General features: G+C 40.0%; 1 protein-coding gene across 1 annotated transcript; it reads left to right on the top strand.

Moving 5' to 3' along the window:
* Positions 1-7,183: 7,183 nt before the first annotated feature.
* LOC135477102 (L-sorbose 1-dehydrogenase-like) lies at positions 7,184-19,402 on the top strand. The gene is made up of 11 exons (XM_064757255.1): positions 7,184-7,323; positions 8,578-8,786; positions 9,351-9,540; positions 10,100-10,228; positions 10,655-10,776; positions 11,111-11,284; positions 12,466-12,619; positions 13,841-14,001; positions 17,614-17,791; positions 18,266-18,485; positions 19,258-19,402. Exons 1-11 carry the CDS (start codon positions 7,263-7,265, stop codon positions 19,400-19,402), a joined length of 1,743 nt encoding a protein of 580 aa, XP_064613325.1. The 5' UTR covers positions 7,184-7,262.
* The last annotated feature ends 404 nt before the right edge of the window (positions 19,403-19,806 follow it).

Raw genomic sequence — 19,806 nt, 5'->3', positions numbered from 1 at the left:
GAAGAGAATGTTTCACATGTGCCATGGCGACCATAATTATGGTTGGAGGAAGCTGAGCAGAACCAGGTGGGACACATGACCAACAGATTGTTGAAAGATTTTTCCACTTACGGCCGGAGTGGAAGCCAGCCTATGCTGGACTTGAACTCACAGCGATTGGACTGGTGAGAGGTCTATGAGTGCTATTCGAGTCCAGGAATAAATAACCGCCTTTTGCCAGGTATCCGATAACTTTCTTGATTTAAAAAAAATACCACTACCGCACAAACAAGTACTGGATTCGAACCTGTGGCGTCACTGGTCAGGAGAGGTGAACTTGAAAATTTTTGGAAACTGATTCTTAGCAGGCTTAAATGATGTCAGAAAAAAATCTGGTTCCAGGGCCCGTATTTATTATGCAGCGTAAGGCTTCAGTGATAAATTACAAGTGCTCATATCAGGGAAGAACTCAAATTCTGGTTGGTGATTTGTTCTCCGGTAAAGCATCAGTGCACAAGTTTTAAACTTCCTCGAGCAGAACAATTTAACTTTAATTGTAATTATCTCAAGTCTTAAGATTTGTGATAAATATGGGGAATGGTTGACGGAAATGATGGTGTAAGAAACGTTATACCTCAAGTTAAAAAGTGACAGGCGTGCCCATTAACTTAACCATGGACGAGTAAAGGGCACGATACTGGAAACAACCTGCTGATGGTCAAGGGGTTTCTGTCCGGTTTCCTCCCACCATAATGCTGTCCTCTGTCGTATAAGTGAAATATTCTTAAGTATAGAGTAAAACATCAATGGAATAAATAAATATAAAACCTTTGCAAATGTTTTGTTGCACTTTACCAATGACTGCAGTAGGCCTTTACAAATGTTTTGTTGTACTTTACCAATGACTACAGGAGACGTTCACAAATACTTTGTTGTACTTTACCGGTGACTACATTAGATCCTTACAAATGTTTTGTTATACTTTACCAATGACTGCAATAGCCCTTTACAAATGTTTTGTTGTACTTTACCAATGACTACAGGAGACGTTCACAAATAATCTGTTGTACTTTACCAATGACTATATTAGACCTTTACAAATGTTTTGTTGTACTTTAATAATGACTACAGGAGACCTTTGGAAATGTTTTGGTGTACTTTACCAATGACTGCAATAGGCCTTTACAAGTACTTTGTTGTACTTTACCAGTGACTGCAGTAGGCCTTTACAGGTACTTTGTTGTACTTTACCAATGACCGCAGTAGGCCTTTACAAATATTTTGTTCTACTTCATCAATGAATGCAGTAGGCCCTTGCAAAAGTTTGTTGTACTTTACCAATGACTGCTTTAGGCATTTGCAAATGTTTTGTTGTACCAATGATTGCAGTAGGCCTTCGCATGAAAAACTTCAGTTACTTCAGTTTAGATTTTTTCCGTGGTCAGTGGGACATCGCTATCTTGTGATTGGACAGGAGTTCTCATTGGTTCAGGTATAGTGTTATGCTAGGTTTGGACAGATCCCAATAGTCAAGGCTCAAGGGTATGCTCAGTTGGAAGAGGAGATCCCATTGGTCAGCGGAAATAGGCAGGATAGATTCGAACAGGGGATCTTATCGTTAAGGGAACGAGGTAGGCTGGCCTTAAACAGGGGATCTGATTGATAAGGGAAAGGTGCATGCTGGTCTTAAACAGACGATGTTATTGGTAAGGGAAAGAGGTATTCGGGTCTTAAACAGTGAATCTTACTGGTAACGATAAGGGGTATGCTGATCTTAAACAGTGAATCTTATTGGTAAGGGAAAGAGGTACGCGGATGTTAAACAGTGAATCTTATTGGTAACGATAAGGGGTATGCTGATCTTAAACAGTGAATCTTACTGGTAACGATAAGGGGTATGCTGATCTTAAACAGTGAATCTTATTGGTAACGATAAGGGGTATGCTGATCTTAAACAGTGAATCTTACTGGTAACGATAAGGGGTATGCTGATCTTAAACAGTGAATCTTATTGGTAACGATAAGGGGTATGCTGATCTTAAACAGTGAATCTTACTGGTAACGATAAGGGGTATGCTGATCTTAAACAGTGAATCTTATTGGTAAGGGAAGAGGTATGCTGGTCTTAAACAGTGAATCTTATTGGTAAGGGAAAGAGGTACGCGGATGTTAAACAGTGAATCTTACTGGTAACGATAAGGGGTATGCTGATCTTAAACAGTGAATCTTACTGGTAACGATAAGGGGTATGCTGATCTTAAACAGTGAATCTTATTGGTAAGGGAAGAGGTATGCTGGTCTTAAACAGGAAATCTTATGGAAATAAGTATGCTGGTTTTTAACAGTGGATCTTATTGGTAAGGGTCAGATGTATGCTGGTCTTAAACAAGGGATGCTGTTGGTAAGGGAAAGAGATATGCTAGACTCGAACAGAGGGTCTGATTGGTCAAGGGACAGAAGTATACCGGGTTAGAACAGAGAATCTCAATGTGCAGTGGTGGAAATTTAGCCAGTCAAGTATAGTGAGGCTCCTGTAAAACATATGAAAACAATTTTATTTCACGGAAACTGTTTCACCCAGGCCTTGTACTTCGCATGGTGTTTTCTTAAGTTGATCAGTAATGTTTCAGTTTGTCTTCTGCAGGGAAACCGTGTCATATCCGCATAAAGTGAAAGATAAGTCACCCTGTTTAGAATCAGTATTAACATCAAATGGCCTCATTTACTCGTCCATGACGCCAAGTTTATTAATTCTAGGCGACGTTAATTGCGAATGTTCCCAGCTTGAGTAGAGTTTAAATGACGCGATGGCTTTTGTCCCAGGCTGGGAAATATGAATTAGCCAGGGGTGTGGGGCTTTTAGCTTGTCAGCCAAGGTTCTAAAAGTGGTTTGTGTTTGCATTTATATAATATCGACTGGTTTATAGTCGGTTTCCGTTTCTCAGACAGGAAAAACGTTTTAACTGTAACCGAGACAAACCATAGAATTTGTCACACCGACGACCTGTCACATCTTGAACAAAAATGCCTTCCCATTCTTCACGCCAGAAAAAAAATCGATAAAAGTTTCAAGGAAAGAGCAAACACTTTGATGGAAAACTGGCATGCCTCAGAATATGGCGTGTAGCTTAGCTCACACGTGTTTGAAAAGGCTGCTAAAAATACATGTTATTTGAGCTATATTCAAACCTTGCACAAAGCTGGGCATTTTTTGTGGTGGTCAGCTAGGTAAATATATAGGCCTGCTTATTCCTGGTTGTAACTTATTGATTGTGCTGCATTGGTCGTACAAAAACAGAACAGAGCAGAGACATGTAACAAACTGATCCCAAAAAGCTGTTTGACTTAAATCCTTGTAAAACGATGGTAAGTATGCAAGATCTACCATACTTACTAGGCGGCTAATTAACTACTAGTCAGCTATTTTGAATACAGGGATGAATACTACACATCAGAGACAAGTTTTTTTGCAGATATGAGGACTAGTTACTTGGAGAAAAGCAAAAGATTCATTTCATTCAAATCCATAATAAAAAATTTCCGATAACTAAGCTCTTGCTTAGCTATTTTATCTTTGTCGCATGTGCATTTTGCTACGTTGATGTCCGCTTTTAAAGTTCATCGAAAGATATACAGTACCTAAATTACAAATGTAATATTTTTAGAAGATATACACAGTTGGCCTATCTTTGATCAAGAAGCTTTTCTAAAGTATGACAACTTGTTTTGGTATACTTCATCATGTACAAGTGTTTGTATCTATAAGGGATAACACTTACATCACCTTGACAACCAGTGTTCAGCTATTAGCAGCCTACTTCCGCGACATTTGGTCTGTTAATTTGCATCGAAGGGTGATTAATCTGGTTCAAGCTTCGACTAAAAGTTGAGCAAAGCGGAAACGAGGCTGACAGGGATGTGGCGTGCATTTATGCGCCAGATTAAAAAAAGCTGTTTGTGTCAGTTTCCATAGCAACGGGAGTGGAGAGTATTGCAAATGGCTACTCTTCACCGGTCCTGGGTAAGCATATTAACTTCGGATCATGTAAGCCTGCTGGAAGTAGCGATAAAAAGAGAGAAATCAAACCTTGGATCAATTCCACTAACATATAATTTCCGAACACAAAGGAGGATGCGGGTTTGTCTGTTTGTAACACGGCAATGGCTGCCTGGTAGAGCATAAATCATCACTGGTGGGGTAATGGGTGAGCCTCAGAGCAGTTCTGCCGAGATTCTGGTCATCGTCAGCTCTGTGAAAATGCCTAGCATTCACATTCTTTGACACAATTTCATACTGCTGATCACCAATCACACCTGATTTTGGAGGTTAAGGTGTGTATGGAAATTCATCCAATGTTCATCACCATGGATAAAAAACATGTTGACATTGTTTCCCATGATCAGACGAGGGTCAGACAAATTTATGGAGAGACCCGAAAGGCTCGGAGTAAACCACCGTCATTCGGCAAGTACCTGGTAAACTCTTCACTCCAATCCGCAGTGGAAACATCGAGGGCTTGATTTGAACACCGGACCTTATGGATTTGTCATGGATTTAGCCATCTGAGCCTGCGAGGCCCTGCTTTCTTTTTGATGATTCGTTCAGAAAACTGTCCTGCTTGAAAATTACTAGCAAACGCTTGTAATAATCCCACACCACTCGATTCGAATAAATGAAGGAAAACATGAAACTTTTTGTTTGCATATCTTACTATGCAGCTTGTCATTCGCCTTAACATACAGAGTATAAAAAGCTTCTCAGATTTCTTCTTAGGCCGTAAAAATGCCTTCAAACGACATTTTGTCTATTTCTCCAGTTGTCTGTCAGGCAATTAAATAGCCTGCAGTCATGCCTCCAACGGCTATCGCTGTTAAAACAACTTTGTGGGATGAGGAGGGACCTAGAGCACGAAATGGAAGCAATAATCCAGTCCCGCTGTCATCGATGACGTCATTTCTGAAAGAATTCTACCATTGGGGAAATATGCATTAAAAGATGGGTTATTAAAACACAAAATATGTAAAAAATTTGTTCATGTACTTGTAGTCATGTTGTATTCTTGGTGAAATACAACGAACTGTTTGTATTGGTGCCATGTGTATGGTATGGTAAAATACAACAAATCATGTGTATGTGCCTACTGTAATCACTGGTAAAATACAACAAATCATGTGTATGTGCCTGCTGCAATCACTGGTAAAATACAACAAAATATTTGTATAGGCATACTGCAATCGATGGTAAAATACAACAAATTATATGTATGTGCCAACTGCAATCACTGGTAAAATACAACACAATATTTGTATAAGCCTACTGCGATCACTGGTAAAACGCAGCAAATCATCTTTAAGTGCCTACTGCAAACACTGGTAAAATGCAACAAAATATTTGTGTAGGCCTACCGCAATCACTGGTAAAATACAACACAATATTTGTACGTGCCTACTACAATCAGTGGTAAAATACAACACAATATTTGTACGTGCCTACTACAATCAGTGGTAAAATACAACACAATATTTGTACGTGCCTACTACAATCAGTGGTAAAATACAACACAATATTTGTACGTGCCTACTACAATCAGTGGTAAAATACAACACAATATTTGTACGTGCCTACTACAATCAGTGGTAAAATACAACACAATATTTGTACGTGCCTACTACAATCAGTGGTAAAATACAACACAATATTTGTACGTGCCTACTACAATCAGTGGTAAAATACAACACAATCATCAGATAATGATGTACAACAAGTCAGTTGCAAACTGCAGCTATAATAACGTAAGAGACATTACAAATTTATTCAAGAGATGATGAAGGACATCAAGACAGTTGCAAACTTCGTACGAAACATTACACATTTATTTATTTCGCACAAATTATTTGATTCGGTACAACTGGACATTTGTAAACATTAAAGACAATGAATATTTGCAGACTGTAGTCATGACGGTGTTTAACGAAACAACTGCAAACTGCAATCATGAATACTTATATTTGTAGTACGTAGCCGTAATGCTTACATCTGCAAGCCGAGGTCATCTTAGTGAACACAACACTCAATTTTACCATGTTAATCCCACCTCGTAAAATTATCTTCGTTGCTCTTCCGTTTCTGATGCAATATATGTGACCCGTATAGCAATCAGAAATGCCCGAAGTGCGCAAACTCCGTCACAACTTTATCTATGTACAATACCCCGCACTATATACGCACAAAGTAACAAGACTATGCATTTATGTCCCAATGACCAGTAGCGAAGAGTCGTTTGTAGAATTTCTGAATTCGGATTACGACCTGGATCATCATCAAGTTCATAACCCAATGCCAAATGACTTGATGATTCTCGACTGGCTGAGAAATCATCCCATGCTGATGTAGCGGTGAAGCCTGACATTTTCACGCAGAAAAACAGGGAAAATTTACTTGTATGTAAAGAGCAATTACTGTAGAATGTGTCTGTTAGAAACTGGATTGATGCAAATCTTGGCAATGTGACACAGACTGCAGTTTTTAAAAACTAAAGGTAAACTGTTCCGGACATTAGGTATTTTGACTTTCTCTGAAAATAGAGAAAAATCACAAAAAGTAAAATGTGGTTTGGTGTGGGACGGGTCCTTTTGATGGTAATGGGCACAGGTAAAGCCCTAAAAATATGGACATACTGTTGGCAATAAATAAAGGCGATGAACAAATTCATACACAAAGAGCAATACCTAGAAATCATTTAATGTTTTAAAGTCAAAGTAATAGTAATCATTTAGTAACAGGAGCAGTGAGGTGTAACTGTTTGAATAGATGATGTAAAGAAAAAGTAAATTGGTTTCTTAAATACTGGCCCAGATTACTGTATTCACATATATGGATACATGTATACAAGTGAATAGTACGCTATGTATCCTGTCTTTATATTTATAATATTTTATAAATGATATATAGCACATATGTACGGTATTGTAGTACATATAAAGATGGCAGACGCGTTCCACTTAAATACACCATCAATATACGCTCCTAAAGATTGAATCAGCTTACTCTTTCAACATCATCAGAATTCACAGTCAATTTACTCTGATGTAGTCGCTATGTCCATCTTTCCTGGGCACAGCCGCCTTGCTGTGAGAAAGTGGGACGCTCCCGGATAAGTATTATACGACGACTTCGCGTTATCACGTGATATGTCGTGAAGGTCACAAAAACAAGTTGACTCCAAGGTACAGTTTGCTGGTGGGTTTGATATTATTAGTCTCGAAAGTCTCAATAAGTGGAGATGGAGACATCAAATGTTCTGCGCGAAGCACAAGTACGGCCCGTGTACGACTTCGTTATAGGTAGGTGCATCTAGAGATATTGCGATAATACGTCTCATTCACATTGCTGAGGTGTCACGACAAAGGGGTACCACGGTACATCTGCATGACGTGTTTACTGAGGGAACAGCGTGAGTAGACTTAGACGTCCTGAGTGTAATACTATATGCACATTGCATCTGTGGAGAAAACTGCAGCATTGTATATGGGGACAAGAACTATACTGTCCGATACCCATAAAGCTTGATGTATGTGATCCGAAGGTGACCTGACCTGATTTTGATAATACGCCTATATAGCTCCACTGTAATCTTAATGTTCAGAAAATTGTATTCAGATAACCATACTGTGAGGTAGACCCTGTGCTATATTGCCCGCCGGGCATTCTATCTAATCCACTAGCCATAGCTAAATCAGGTCTATTTTTGAACTCAAGATGAACTCGTTGGTGTTTACTTCGTGTACTTTGTTAAGTACTTGAGAACGTCTGGTGGTTGCACACTGTATAGGCGTTTAAGTACATGTAGTCTGTACGCAAACTAGCTTCATGTTCGGCTGTTGATTTTGAGCGAAAAGGTCTGTCAGTTACTTAAGGAAGGGCGATGTTTTTTTTTCTGGATGCTCCGGTTTCCTCCATTCATAAACTTGACCTCCGTCATATAGATGATGAACACCAATGAGTTAAATCAGTAACTAGCTAAAGTCATTATGTACAAGTCAAAAAAAATTACTGTAGACAACATTTAAATGATCATTTCTAAAATTGCTACCATTTCTTATATGTGTAATAGTGGTATAGGTCCAGTTACAAATAAAAACGCAGTTACAAATAACATGTTTTGCTCTAGAAAGTTTAAAACTTGTACTCTGATTCTTTACTACAGAACAATGTACTGAGTACAGTTTGAGTACTTTTCTGCTCGGAGTTTCGCTTTTTAAGGACCTGTATGTTTTGACTTACGTCTTAAGTTGCTTGATAATATAGGCCTTTTTTATAGATGAGGTGGGTACCAAAAGATACCGCTGGGATCTTTTGCAACCTCGACACACCGCTACCCCGCAGTCGCGCTACCCAGCTGCCTTGCAGCATCGCTGACTGTCCATCTCGCCCTGTGTTACAAGGATCCAGGTAGCAAGGCAAGGAGGCAGCGAACTAACAGATAGCGTTGGTGGGTCACTTTCTAGGGCCTCGCTTTCTTGCGATGTCAAGCTTTTATCAACTGTTGACTGGAGTTAACAATCCGATTTTATGTTGTTGTCGATGTTTTATTTCAGTGGGAGGCGGTGCTTGTGGGTGTGTACTAGCCGCTCGACTCTCGGAGGATCCAAACCGCACCGTGTTGTTACTGGAAGCCGGAGGGGACGACCGTGAAGTGTCGGACATCGCTGTCCCCATACGAGCCCCTCAGCTTCAGCTCACTGAGTACGACTGGCAATATAAGGGCGTGCCTCAGGAAAATGCTTTCAAGGCGTTCAAGAACCAGGTAATGTATGACGCTGTGTATCAGAATCAAGTAGTTTTATTACATGTAGTATTTCGTACCTTTTTGTTAAATATACCCATCTAACGAGGTCACGTGTTTGAATCCAGCTACCGCTGTTTTGAACCAAGAGGTTTCTAAGATAGCTGGTGATATGTGATGTTTTCAGCCAGGTTCTCTCTGGTATCCTCAACATCCAAGCACTCACATTGTCACAAATATAAAGTTTTCTTGAAATAGGAGATAAGCACATATCGCATAAATAATTTAAAATTTGATGCGCAATTCATTAAGTCTAAGTAAAGTGAATTAAACAAAATACACCAGTAGACTGTCAGTAGTCTGTCATTTGCCTGATATTGGTTTGGCTGCGGAATGATGGTTGACTGGCGGTAGAATACCATGGTTGACCCGACCGAATATCCACAGACCACTCCGGTAACTCTGCCGCCGAATGGTAAAAGTACTCCGAAACAATCACCCTATCATCACGATGATCAGTGCTAACACACTTCTGATGAAAGGGCGTGAAACCTGACAGCATCCTCGTACTTATATATTTCCTAGGTATGTAATATTCCGCGAGGGAAGGTGTTGGGCGGGTCGGGCTCTATCAACTACATGATGTTCATGCGAGGCACCCCACACGACTTCGACACCTGGAAGAATATGGGCTGTACAGGCTGGGGTTACGCTGACGTCCTTCCGTACTTTATCAAGTCTGAGCGTTGCCTCGCTGACCATCTCGCTGATTCAGGTGAGCACGATCATACCATTAGTAAATTTCACAAAGCCCTTCAAAATTTTAAAGGCAGTATAATATATTTATTTGTTTTGCGTCGTGCAGAAGAATATTTCACTTATACGGCGATGGCCAGCAGTATGGTGGGAGGAAAATGAGCAGAGCCCGGAAGAAGCCCACGACCATCCGCGGGTTGCTGCAGTAAGTGCCGTGCAATGTTGTACTCTCACAGCATCATATTTATACGTACGCAATTAAGCAACTGACTGCAGATTTAAAACCAAAATGGAACCGTATATCTACAGGATAATCTAGCCCAAACGGCTGGGACAATTTGATGTAAAAATACAACTTTAGTTGTGTAGCGTTTAGCGTATGGCCCAAAATATATGATGTGATTTGTCTTTCTCGGAAAGTGGATAAAATCATCACGACGTTCGTGTATAGTATTTTGCCCTGCTAAGGAGTTGACTGTATTATATCTTGTGTTTTTTTATTTTCCGTGTGTCAAAATAGTGTTTTATGCGATTTGACCATTTTATTGTCTAAAACTTTATTTACCCAATATTTGCAGACCACCGGGGCACTGATGGGCCAACGATTGTGAGTGAAGCTAAAATGACACCTTTTGCCAACGTATTTGTGGAAGCCGGAAAAGCCATGGGCTATCCGGGAACCGACTGCAATGGCCCGAATCCTTTGGGTAAAACACTGAATGAAAACATGTAACACACAGAGAACAAAGACATGGGAAATAAAAAATACAGATTATTAAAAATTATAGGAAATGTCAAAGAAATCTTCAGTCGAGAACTTGCTGTGTCTGAAGCTTTTGTGAACGACGATTTAGGTTTAGGGAGATAACCAGATTAATGCTCTGTTGTGTAACATTTATCTTATATGGAGAGCTTTAATTGTTTTAAAATTTCTTCTCTCTCTTTCTGAAAAAGCAGCTTGGAAAACACATTTATAAATACACCAAGTCAATCAGCTACTGATGTCAGCTTCCATACAGTTCATTTTAGAAACTTGTAGTCGATAAGAAGAAAAAATATTAGACAGTCGATAATTATGCAAAGTATGGCTAGTATTTATGTACACAACATTTGCTGGTATCTGTTACATGCAGGCTTCATGGTGGTGCAGTCTAACATTGGAGACGGCGTCAGACAGAGCTCCAGCAAAGTCTATCTCAGATCGGCCTTAGGGAGAGACAACCTCCACGTGGTTACACACTGCCACGTGACCAAGGTAGCTCTTCATGGATTTCAATTCTGGAATAAGAAATATCATGACTATGTATTCAAACGGTTAGAGTCTTGCTGTAACGCCATGTACATAGAGCAACAATCTGTGGATAGGCGTGGCTTTCCCCAGGCTCCGCCCAGTTTTCTCCCGCCATAATGCTGGTCGCTGTCGTAAAAGTACAGGATTCTTGAATACTTCGTAAAATACCAGTATGGTAAATAAATAAATCAAATCAGTCGATCTGAATTATCCATATTGTTCTGACTTGAATCGAACATGTTCCTACGGCATACACGAATGTCCACAGACGATGAGTTCATGTCGATTTCTGTTGAAGGTTATCACAGACAACAGGATCGCTCGCGCCGTGGAGTACGTCCGTACCTCCAGCAGACAGACGTACACGGTGAGGGCACGTCAGGAGATCCTGCTGTGTGGTGGGGTGGTGGGCTCCGCTCAGATCCTCATGCTGTCAGGGATCGGGCCGGCCGACCATCTTAGATCCTTAGGGGTACGTCACCGTTAACATCTCTTCTCTTAGTATGCTTTACATATACATAAAAGAAGCCAAGGTACAGAGCAAAACCAGTGCAGCGAAGATAACTGGAAAATGGTCACACGTAAAACCGATGAGAGGGCCTCCGTGGCCGAAGGGGTTAGCACGCCAGCTCTGGGCAATGGCCCGGGAGCCGCCCAATACGGTCTCTGTGAGTTCAAGTCCAACTCATGCTGGCTTCCTCTCCGGCCATACGTCGAAATATTATTGAGAACGATGTAAAACACCAATCAAATAAATAAATCTCACCGATAAAATGCGACGCTGACCCTTCTGGAAGAAATGATATTTATTTACCTGATTGCTGCTTAATGACGTTCTGAGGGTCAAGAATATTTCGCTCACAATAAATGCGATTGCGGTCAGTTGTGTGCGTGAAGGAGCCCGAGATAAACCGGCGACGTTGAGCGAGCTACTGATAATCTTTTTCTGATGAAAGAGAAGTCAACGAACGCCAGACATACACATGTAGCAAATGGCAACAAGAGTGCCGTCGACCGCTTATTCTTACCAAGGTAGTAATGTCCTTCACAAGCGCATTGATTGTTTAGCCTCTGTATATCCCTCTTCCCCAAATGTATTCATTTTCTAGATATAAGATCTTTATATGTCATTTTTGATCGGTTTTCGACCTTAGCTGGTATGCTTCTAGATTTTGTATCGATGTCACGGTGAAATAAATTATTATGGAACCTTAACAAGCTCACGGTGGGACTTGAACAAAACAGTCTGAACACAAGTAGGTTGAGGAATATTTGGATACGTCACAATCATGGCTGCTCGTCCTCAAGTCACCCGTTTGCTATTGTAGTGAAGATCATACAGCCTGAGTAAGCACCCGTACCTCTGTAACTGGTAAAATCTATGTCGTAACACCTAACGCGAACGCCAGGATATCTGACGAGACGTTAAGCAGCCAAAGTATAGCGTATCTAAATACATGTATTTCTCAACCTACTGGCCAGTATACTCACTCATAATTAATGTGGCTAATTTATTTTAAAATCTATATTAACCGGTACAAAATCATTTGGCCCGGTGTCAGCATAATGTGACCAAAGGGACATTTTCACACATTTTAATAAGGGGCAATGTTTATTATAATTAGTGCTCGTATATCATTAATACTCATATAGATTGACGTGGTCGCCGACCTCCCCGTGGGTGAAAATTTCCAAGACCATGTAGGAGTGGTGGGGTTGGAGTTTGAGATAGATAAACCTTACTCGGCTTTACCCCAGGATGTCGAATCGCAGGACACAATGGACCGATACGAAAAGCTACGAGCAGGTGCGTGTAGCGTGTGCATAGGTGGACGATTGATTTATTTATTTTATTTGATTGGTGTTTTACGCCGTACTCAAGAATATTTCACTTATACGACGGCGGTCAGCATTATGGTGGGTGGAAACCGGGCACAGCCCGGGGGAAACCCACGACCATCCGCAGGTTGCTGGCAGACCTTCCCACGTACGGCCGGAGAGGAAGCCGGCATGAACTGGACTTGAACTCACAGCGACCGCATTGGTGAGAGACTCCTGGGTCATTACGCTGCGCTAGCGCGCTAACCGACTGAGCCACGGAGGCCCCTGGTGGACGATTGACAAACTGACATAATTTCGCCTCCGTTTGATAAGATTCCTAAAATTTTTCAAACGCGATCTTACCGTTTTACCGAAGAGCTGAATAGAGATACTTTAATCAAAATGCAAACACAAATACTCGCATTATAATACTTGGTGAACCACCTTAGAATTCAGACAGTGCGATAACAGTCTTGGGCCTGAACGACATTAGAATTCAGACAATATGATAATCGTACTGTGCTTGAACCACATTAGAATTCATTCAATACGATAATGGTTTTGCGCCTGACCCGTCTTAGAATTCAGAAAATGCGATAATGGTACTGCGCACGAAACGCCTTAGAATTCAGACAATACGATAATGGTACTGCGCCTGAGCTACATTAGAATTCAGACAATATCATAATGGTAATGTGCCAGAAGCACCTTAGAATTCAGACAAAACGGTAATGGTACTGCGCCTGAACCACCTTAGAATTCAGATAATACGATAATGGCACTGCGCCTGAACGACATTAGATTTGAGACAATACGATAATGGTACTGCGCCTGAACGACATTAGAACTCAGACAATACGATAATTGTACTGCACCTGAACGACATTATAATTCAGACAATACGATAATGGTACTACGCCTGAACCACATTAGAACTGAGACAACACGATAATGGTACTGCGCCTGAACCATATCAGAATTCAGACAGTACAATAATGGTACTACGCCTAAACCACATTACAATTCAGACAGTACATGAATGTCATTATATCTGAACCATAATGCCTATTAAATTTTACTGATTGTTTATTTCAGAACTTTTTTACCTTAGCTTATTAGGTTCAGGGATTGCAAGAATGCTTTAGTTCTTAAAACCACTGAGTCATTGTCCAATTTATGCTAACAAAAATATTTGCATTTTATGTAGGTCCTCGTGCTACAAATACGCTCGATGCGGTGGGATTGATAAGAACGGAGGCTCAAAGCCCAGGCAATCCGAATCCAGACATTAATTTTACAAATTTTTGCTTATTACAAGGGGCTGGAGATGTGCCTAGCTTAAAAAACATGACTGAAATGAAAGATGAGGTAAGACGATCAGGTAACTGGTAAAGTGTGTTATTTCACACTAAGTGAGTTGAAATATGTGGTAGTACAATCAGATAGCGGGTAAAGTGTGTGTGATTTTAGACTAAATGAGTTGAAAGATGAGGTAAGACAATTAGGAAGATGGTAAAGTGTGTGTGATTTTAGACTAAATGAGTTGAAAGATGAGGTAAGACAATTAGGAAAATGGTAAAGTGTGTGTGATTTTAGACTAAATGAGTTGAAAGATGAGGTAAGACAATTAGGAAAATGGTAAGTTAGCTGAAAGATGAAGTAAAAGAATCTGATAACTGGTCATGTCCGTGTGATTTCAGACTAAGTGAGCTGAAAGATGAGGTGTGACAATCGTATACGTGGTAAAGTGTATACGATTTCCGAATAAGTTAGCTAAAAGATGAAGTAAGACAATCAAGTAACTGGTAAAGTCTGTGTGATTTCAAATAAACTTAGCTGAAAGATGAGGTATAATAATGACGTAACTGGTAAAGTATGTGTGGTCTCAGATTAAGTGAGCTGAAATATGAGAAAATAAAACAATCAGATAACTGGTAAAGCGTGCCTGATTTCAGACTGAGCTCAAAGATGAGGTCAGATAATCGGATAAGTGGTAAAGTTTGTGTCATTTCAGACTAACTGAGCTGAAAGATGAGGTAAGGCAATCGGATAAGTGGTAAAGTTTGTGTCATTTCAGACTAAGTGAGCTCAAAGATGAGGTAAGACAATCGGATAAATGGTAAAGTTTGTGTCATTTCAGACTAAGTGAGCTGAAAGATGAGGTAAGATAATCGGATAAGTGGTAAAGTTTGTGTCATTTCAGACTAAGTGAGCTCAAAGATGAGATAAGACAATCGGATAAATGGTAAAGTTTGTGTCATTTCAGACTAAGTGAGCTGGGAGATGAGGTAAGGCAATCGGATAAGTGGTAAAATTTGTGTCATTTCAGACTAAGTGAGCTGGGAGATGAGGTAAGACAATCGGATAAATGGTAAAGTTTTGTGTCATTTCAGACTAAGTGAGCTGGGAGATGAGGTAAGACAATCGGATAAATGGTAAAGTTTGTGTCATTTCAGATTAAGTGAGCTGAGAGATGAGGTAAGATAATCGGATAAGTGGTAAAGTTTCGTGTCATTTCAGACTAAGTGAGCTGGGAGATGAGATAAGACAATCGGATAAGTGGTAAAGTTTGTGTCATTTCAGACTAAGTGAGCTGGGAGATGAGGTAAGACAATCGGATAAGTGGTAAAGTTTGTGTCATTTCAAACTAAGTGAGCTCAAAGATGAGATAAGATAATCGGATAAGTGGTAAAGTTTTGTGTCATTTCAGACTAAGTGAGCTGAGAGATGAGGTAAGATAATCGGAAAAATGCTAAAGTTTTGTGTCATTTCAGACTAAGTGAGCTGAGAGATGAGGTAAGGCAATCGGATAAGTGGTAAAGTTTGTGTCATTTCAGACTATGTGAGCTGAGAGATGAGGTAAGACAATCGGATAAATGGTAAAGTTTTGTGTCATGTCAGACTAAGTGAACTGAGAGATGATGTAAGACAATCGGATAAATGGTAAAGTTTGTGTCATTTCAGACTAAGTGAGCTGAAAGATGAGATAAGACAATCGGATAAATGGTAAAGTTTTGTGTCATTTCAGACTATGTGAGCTGAGAGATGAGGTAAGACAATCGGATAAATGGTGAAGTTTGTGTCATGTCAGACTAAGTGAACTGAGAGATGATGTAAGACAATCGGATAAATGGTGAAGTTTGTGTCATTTCAGACTAAGTGAGCTGGGAGATGAGGTAAGACAATCGGATAAATGGTTAAGTTTGTGTCATTTCAGACTAAGTGAGCTGAGAGATGAGGTAAGATAATCGGATAAATGGTAAAGTTTGTGTCATTTCAGACTAAGTGAGCTGAGAGATGAGGTAAGATAATCGGATAAATGGTAAAGTTTGTGTCATTTCAGACTAAGTGAGCTGAGAGATGATGTAAAACAATCGGATAAATGGTAAAGTTTGTGTCATTTCAGGCTAAGTGAGCTGGGAGATGAGGTAAGACAATCGGATAAGTGGTAAAGTTTGTGTCATTTCAGACTAAGTGAGCTGAAAGATGAGGTAAGACAATCGGATAAGTTTTTAAGTGTGTGTGGTTTAAGACTAACTGAACTAAAAAGTGAGGTAAGATAATTGGAAAACTAATGAGTTGTGCGTCATTTCAGAATGAGTTTGCTAAAAGATGAGACAAGAAAATCAGATAGCTGGTAAAGTGTGTGGTTTCAGATTAAGTACGCTGAAATATGAGATGAGACAGTCATGTAGGTAGTAAAGTGTGTATTATTTTAGACTATCTGAGCTCAAATATGCGGTAAGATAATCAGGTAACTAGTAAGGAGTGTGTGATTTTAGACTATCTGAGCTCAAAGATGCGGTAAATTAATCAGATATTAAGTAAGGAGTGTGTGATTTTAGACTATCTGAGCTCAAAGATGCGGTAAGATAATCAGATAACTAGTAAGGAGTGTGTGATTTTAGACTATCTGAGCTCAAAGATGCGGTAAATTAATCAGATATTTAGTAAGGAGTGTGTGATTTTAGACTATCTGAGCTCAAAGATGCGGTAAATTAATCAGATAACTCGTAAGGAGTGTGTGATTTTAGACTATCTGAGCTCAAAGATGCGGTAAGATAATCAGATAACTAGTAAGGAGTGTGTGATTTTAGACCATCTGAGCTCAAAGATGTGGTAAGATAATCAGATAACTCGTAAGGAGTGTGTGATTTTAGACTATTTGAGCTCAAAGATGCGGTAAGATAATCAGATAACTAGTAAGGAGTGTGTGATTTTAGACTATATGAGCTCAAAGATGCGGTAAGTTAATCAGATAACTGGTAAAGTGTGTGTGATTTCAAACTAAAGGATAAAATGAAATTCGCAAAACTGCCATTTTCGATGACTCCTTCACTGAGGCGGACGCGGATGCTCTTCTCAAAATCAAGATAGTCCTTTTTTAATAATAGGTAATATAACTTCCTTGTGACAACCTTTATGTTAAGACACTCAAATCCAAACATTCTATTACCGGACAATGTTGAGTGTGACATACTTGTATCTAAAACCGTATACCTAATTTGCGAAATTTGGCTTGTTGTTGATGCGCAAGAGAGCATTTATGTTGAATGTTACGTTATGGCCTTTATTATTCACAAGTAACTAGGTGACATGAAGTCAGAATTACTGTAGAGTTAAAGGAAACGTATTTCTATAGCGTACAGCTTTGACATGTTGAGGATAGCACACTCGAAAGACCGAGTTTCAGGTTTGTGACAGCAAGTGTACAGATTTAAATTTCTGAAAGCTAATCTGCGAAGAATGATTGGAGAAGCCTTACTCAGAGGGTTTAATAAGATATATTTGTGAAAAGTCAACGTCCATGTTAGCTTTTTTTTATTATTTATACAGGCCTGGTAAGTTATATTCGATGAGAATCTAACAAAGCAAAGGTTTCCATGCTAACGTCTACATTTCTGAAACCTAAGTTGCGAAAAATGACATCAACTTATGTGTGCTCAACTTCCACGTTGACATGTACTGTTGTTTATACAGGTCTGGGAAGCCATTTTCGGTGGGAATCGCGGTAAGCATGGATTCACCGTTTTCATGTACGCTACGCACCCAAAGAGCCGGGGCACAATCCGACTAAGGGACAGTGATCCCAACTCCCACCCACTCATCGACCATAAGGCCTTGTCCCACCCTGATGATGTCAAAACCCTTGTGGCAGGTGAAACACAATTTCACATTTTCAGTCTCTCTCTTAATATTAGATATGATGACAACTCATCATTTTGAGTAATTCTAGACCATAGACGTGTAATAAATTGCAAGCAACATAGCACATTTAGAAAAAAGTAATTCTGCTTAAATGATGTTACTAAGAGGCGTCTGTGTTGTTACTTTTTATGCATATACACGAACTGCCGGAATGAAACCTTGACTGAAGTGTCGCTGACAATAGGCTGGATTTGATGGCTAATACATGTGTGTGGTCAATTGCCAACTATATCACACTGTCGTCGCTGCTTTGGTTTTACTCTCTGCTGTTTTAATATATTCGTGAGATACACAAAGGTTTTTATTTACTGCCAGTATTCGCCTGTATCATAAGACTAACAACTTTAGCTCTTATAAATAAGAAGTACTTTTGTTAATCTTCTACACAAGGTTACAACGCTTGATATTAGATCTTTATTCACAGGTATTAAAATCTTGCTGAAACTCGTACAAACGAAACCTATGAAGGAAATAGGAGCTCGTTTTACGTCCCGAATTTTACCTGGATATACAAAGACACCGTTCACGGACGAATACTGGGAGGAGTTTGTCCGAAGTTTAACGTTCATGACGTACCACCCTTCGGGGTCTTGTCGCATGGGTCGGGCGAGGGATGCGACCACGGTGGTAGATCCACAGCTCAGGTTAGTGTGTGCCCCATGCTAAATCCAAAAAATTAAGACTTAAGTCATCAATTTCAAATGCTTAAAAGGCCAAAATTTAAACAGGAAAAAGCTCAAAATGTGGTTAGCACGTTGTTGTGCAGTAAAGAATCAGTGTACAAAGTTTAAACTTCCCAGAGCAAAACATTTTAATTGGCGCTGTGTTTGAATTTTCAACTTATAAGTCCTAAGACGTTTGATATATATGAGCCTTGGTTCCGGTCTACAAAGCTGTCGTCACTTTGCCCCGAGCGTATTTACCACGTATCTCTTCACAATGTTTTGTCAAGACGCAGTTTGCGACTGCTTCGTAGGACGGATCCCAAGTAGGTGTCTTCAGGCGCAATAAAGGGAAGTTGAAGGTTTGTCAGTACTTGGTGAGGTATTGATATTTACGTTACGAGCATTGTTAGTTACCTGGCGAGGTGTGGAGGTTTTCGTCAGGAAGTTTTGCCTGTACTTGGTGAGGTGTGGAGGTTTTCGTCAGGAAGCTTTGCCAGCACCTGGCGAGGTGCTGAAAAATGCCTCTGAGGTCTGTCAGTACTTGGTGAGGTGTGGCTGTTTACGTCAGGAGGATTGTTAATTACCTGGCGAGGTGTGGAGGTTTTCGTCAAGAAGCTTTGCCAGGACCTGGCGAGGTGCAGAAAATTACCTCTGAGGTTTTTCAGTAAAAAATGAAATAATAATAAAAAGAAATGATAATAATTGGAAGGAAAATATCAAATGAGATGTATTAATTTCCCCTCAATTTCAGAGTGAAAGGCGTGGAGAGGCTGCGAGTTGTAGATGCCTCCATCATGCCGCAGATTACCGCTGCTAACCTCTATGCTCCGAGTATCATGATCGCCGAGAAGGCCGCGGACATGATCAAGAGGAAGGGGCCCCAGTCCAATCTGTGATGACCCCCGCGCATTGCAGACCCCCACACCGGCAGTTCAGTAAAGCGACTAAGAAGTAGGACTGTAATTTAGGGGAGGGAAGATCTGGAGTCCGCTGAAATCGGTCCTTACATTAAATTTCTTTGTCACGAAGATTTCCTACCTAGCTGAGAGTGTTTGATATTTTCTCCATATACCCACTGTTTTAAGCAGGCTGTCGAAGCCAGTGGGCAGAACGTTTCTTCGTTAAACCTGTGAGATATAATATACACATTAATATGATAATATTTTACGGTTTGATTTATCTTCTCTTGCATGTGAAGTTAATATATGGTTCGTTGTTTCTCTTCGTGTAATTTTGAAAAAGTGGTTTGTGTTAGCATTTATATAATATCCACTGCTTTAACCGAGACGAACCATATTTG

The sequence above is a fragment of the Liolophura sinensis genome, chromosome 10 (genome assembly GCF_032854445.1).
Source record: "Liolophura sinensis isolate JHLJ2023 chromosome 10, CUHK_Ljap_v2, whole genome shotgun sequence".
NCBI classification, from domain to species: Eukaryota; Metazoa; Mollusca; class Polyplacophora; order Chitonida; family Chitonidae; genus Liolophura; species Liolophura sinensis.
Note: the sequence above shows the minus strand (reverse complement) of the source record. Positions and strands in the feature narration are given on the sequence as shown.

Coding starts and splice junctions, on each gene's coding strand:
- LOC135477102 (XM_064757255.1), top strand. CDS start 7,263: ATGGAGACATCAAATGTTCTGCGCGAAGCACAAGTACGGCCCGTGTAC. Junction 9,541..10,099: donor TGACCATCTCGCTGATTCAG/GTGAGCACGATC, acceptor CAATATTTGCAG/ACCACCGGGGCACTGATGGG. Junction 11,285..12,465: donor ACCATCTTAGATCCTTAGGG/GTACGTCACCGT, acceptor ATACTCATATAG/ATTGACGTGGTCGCCGACCT.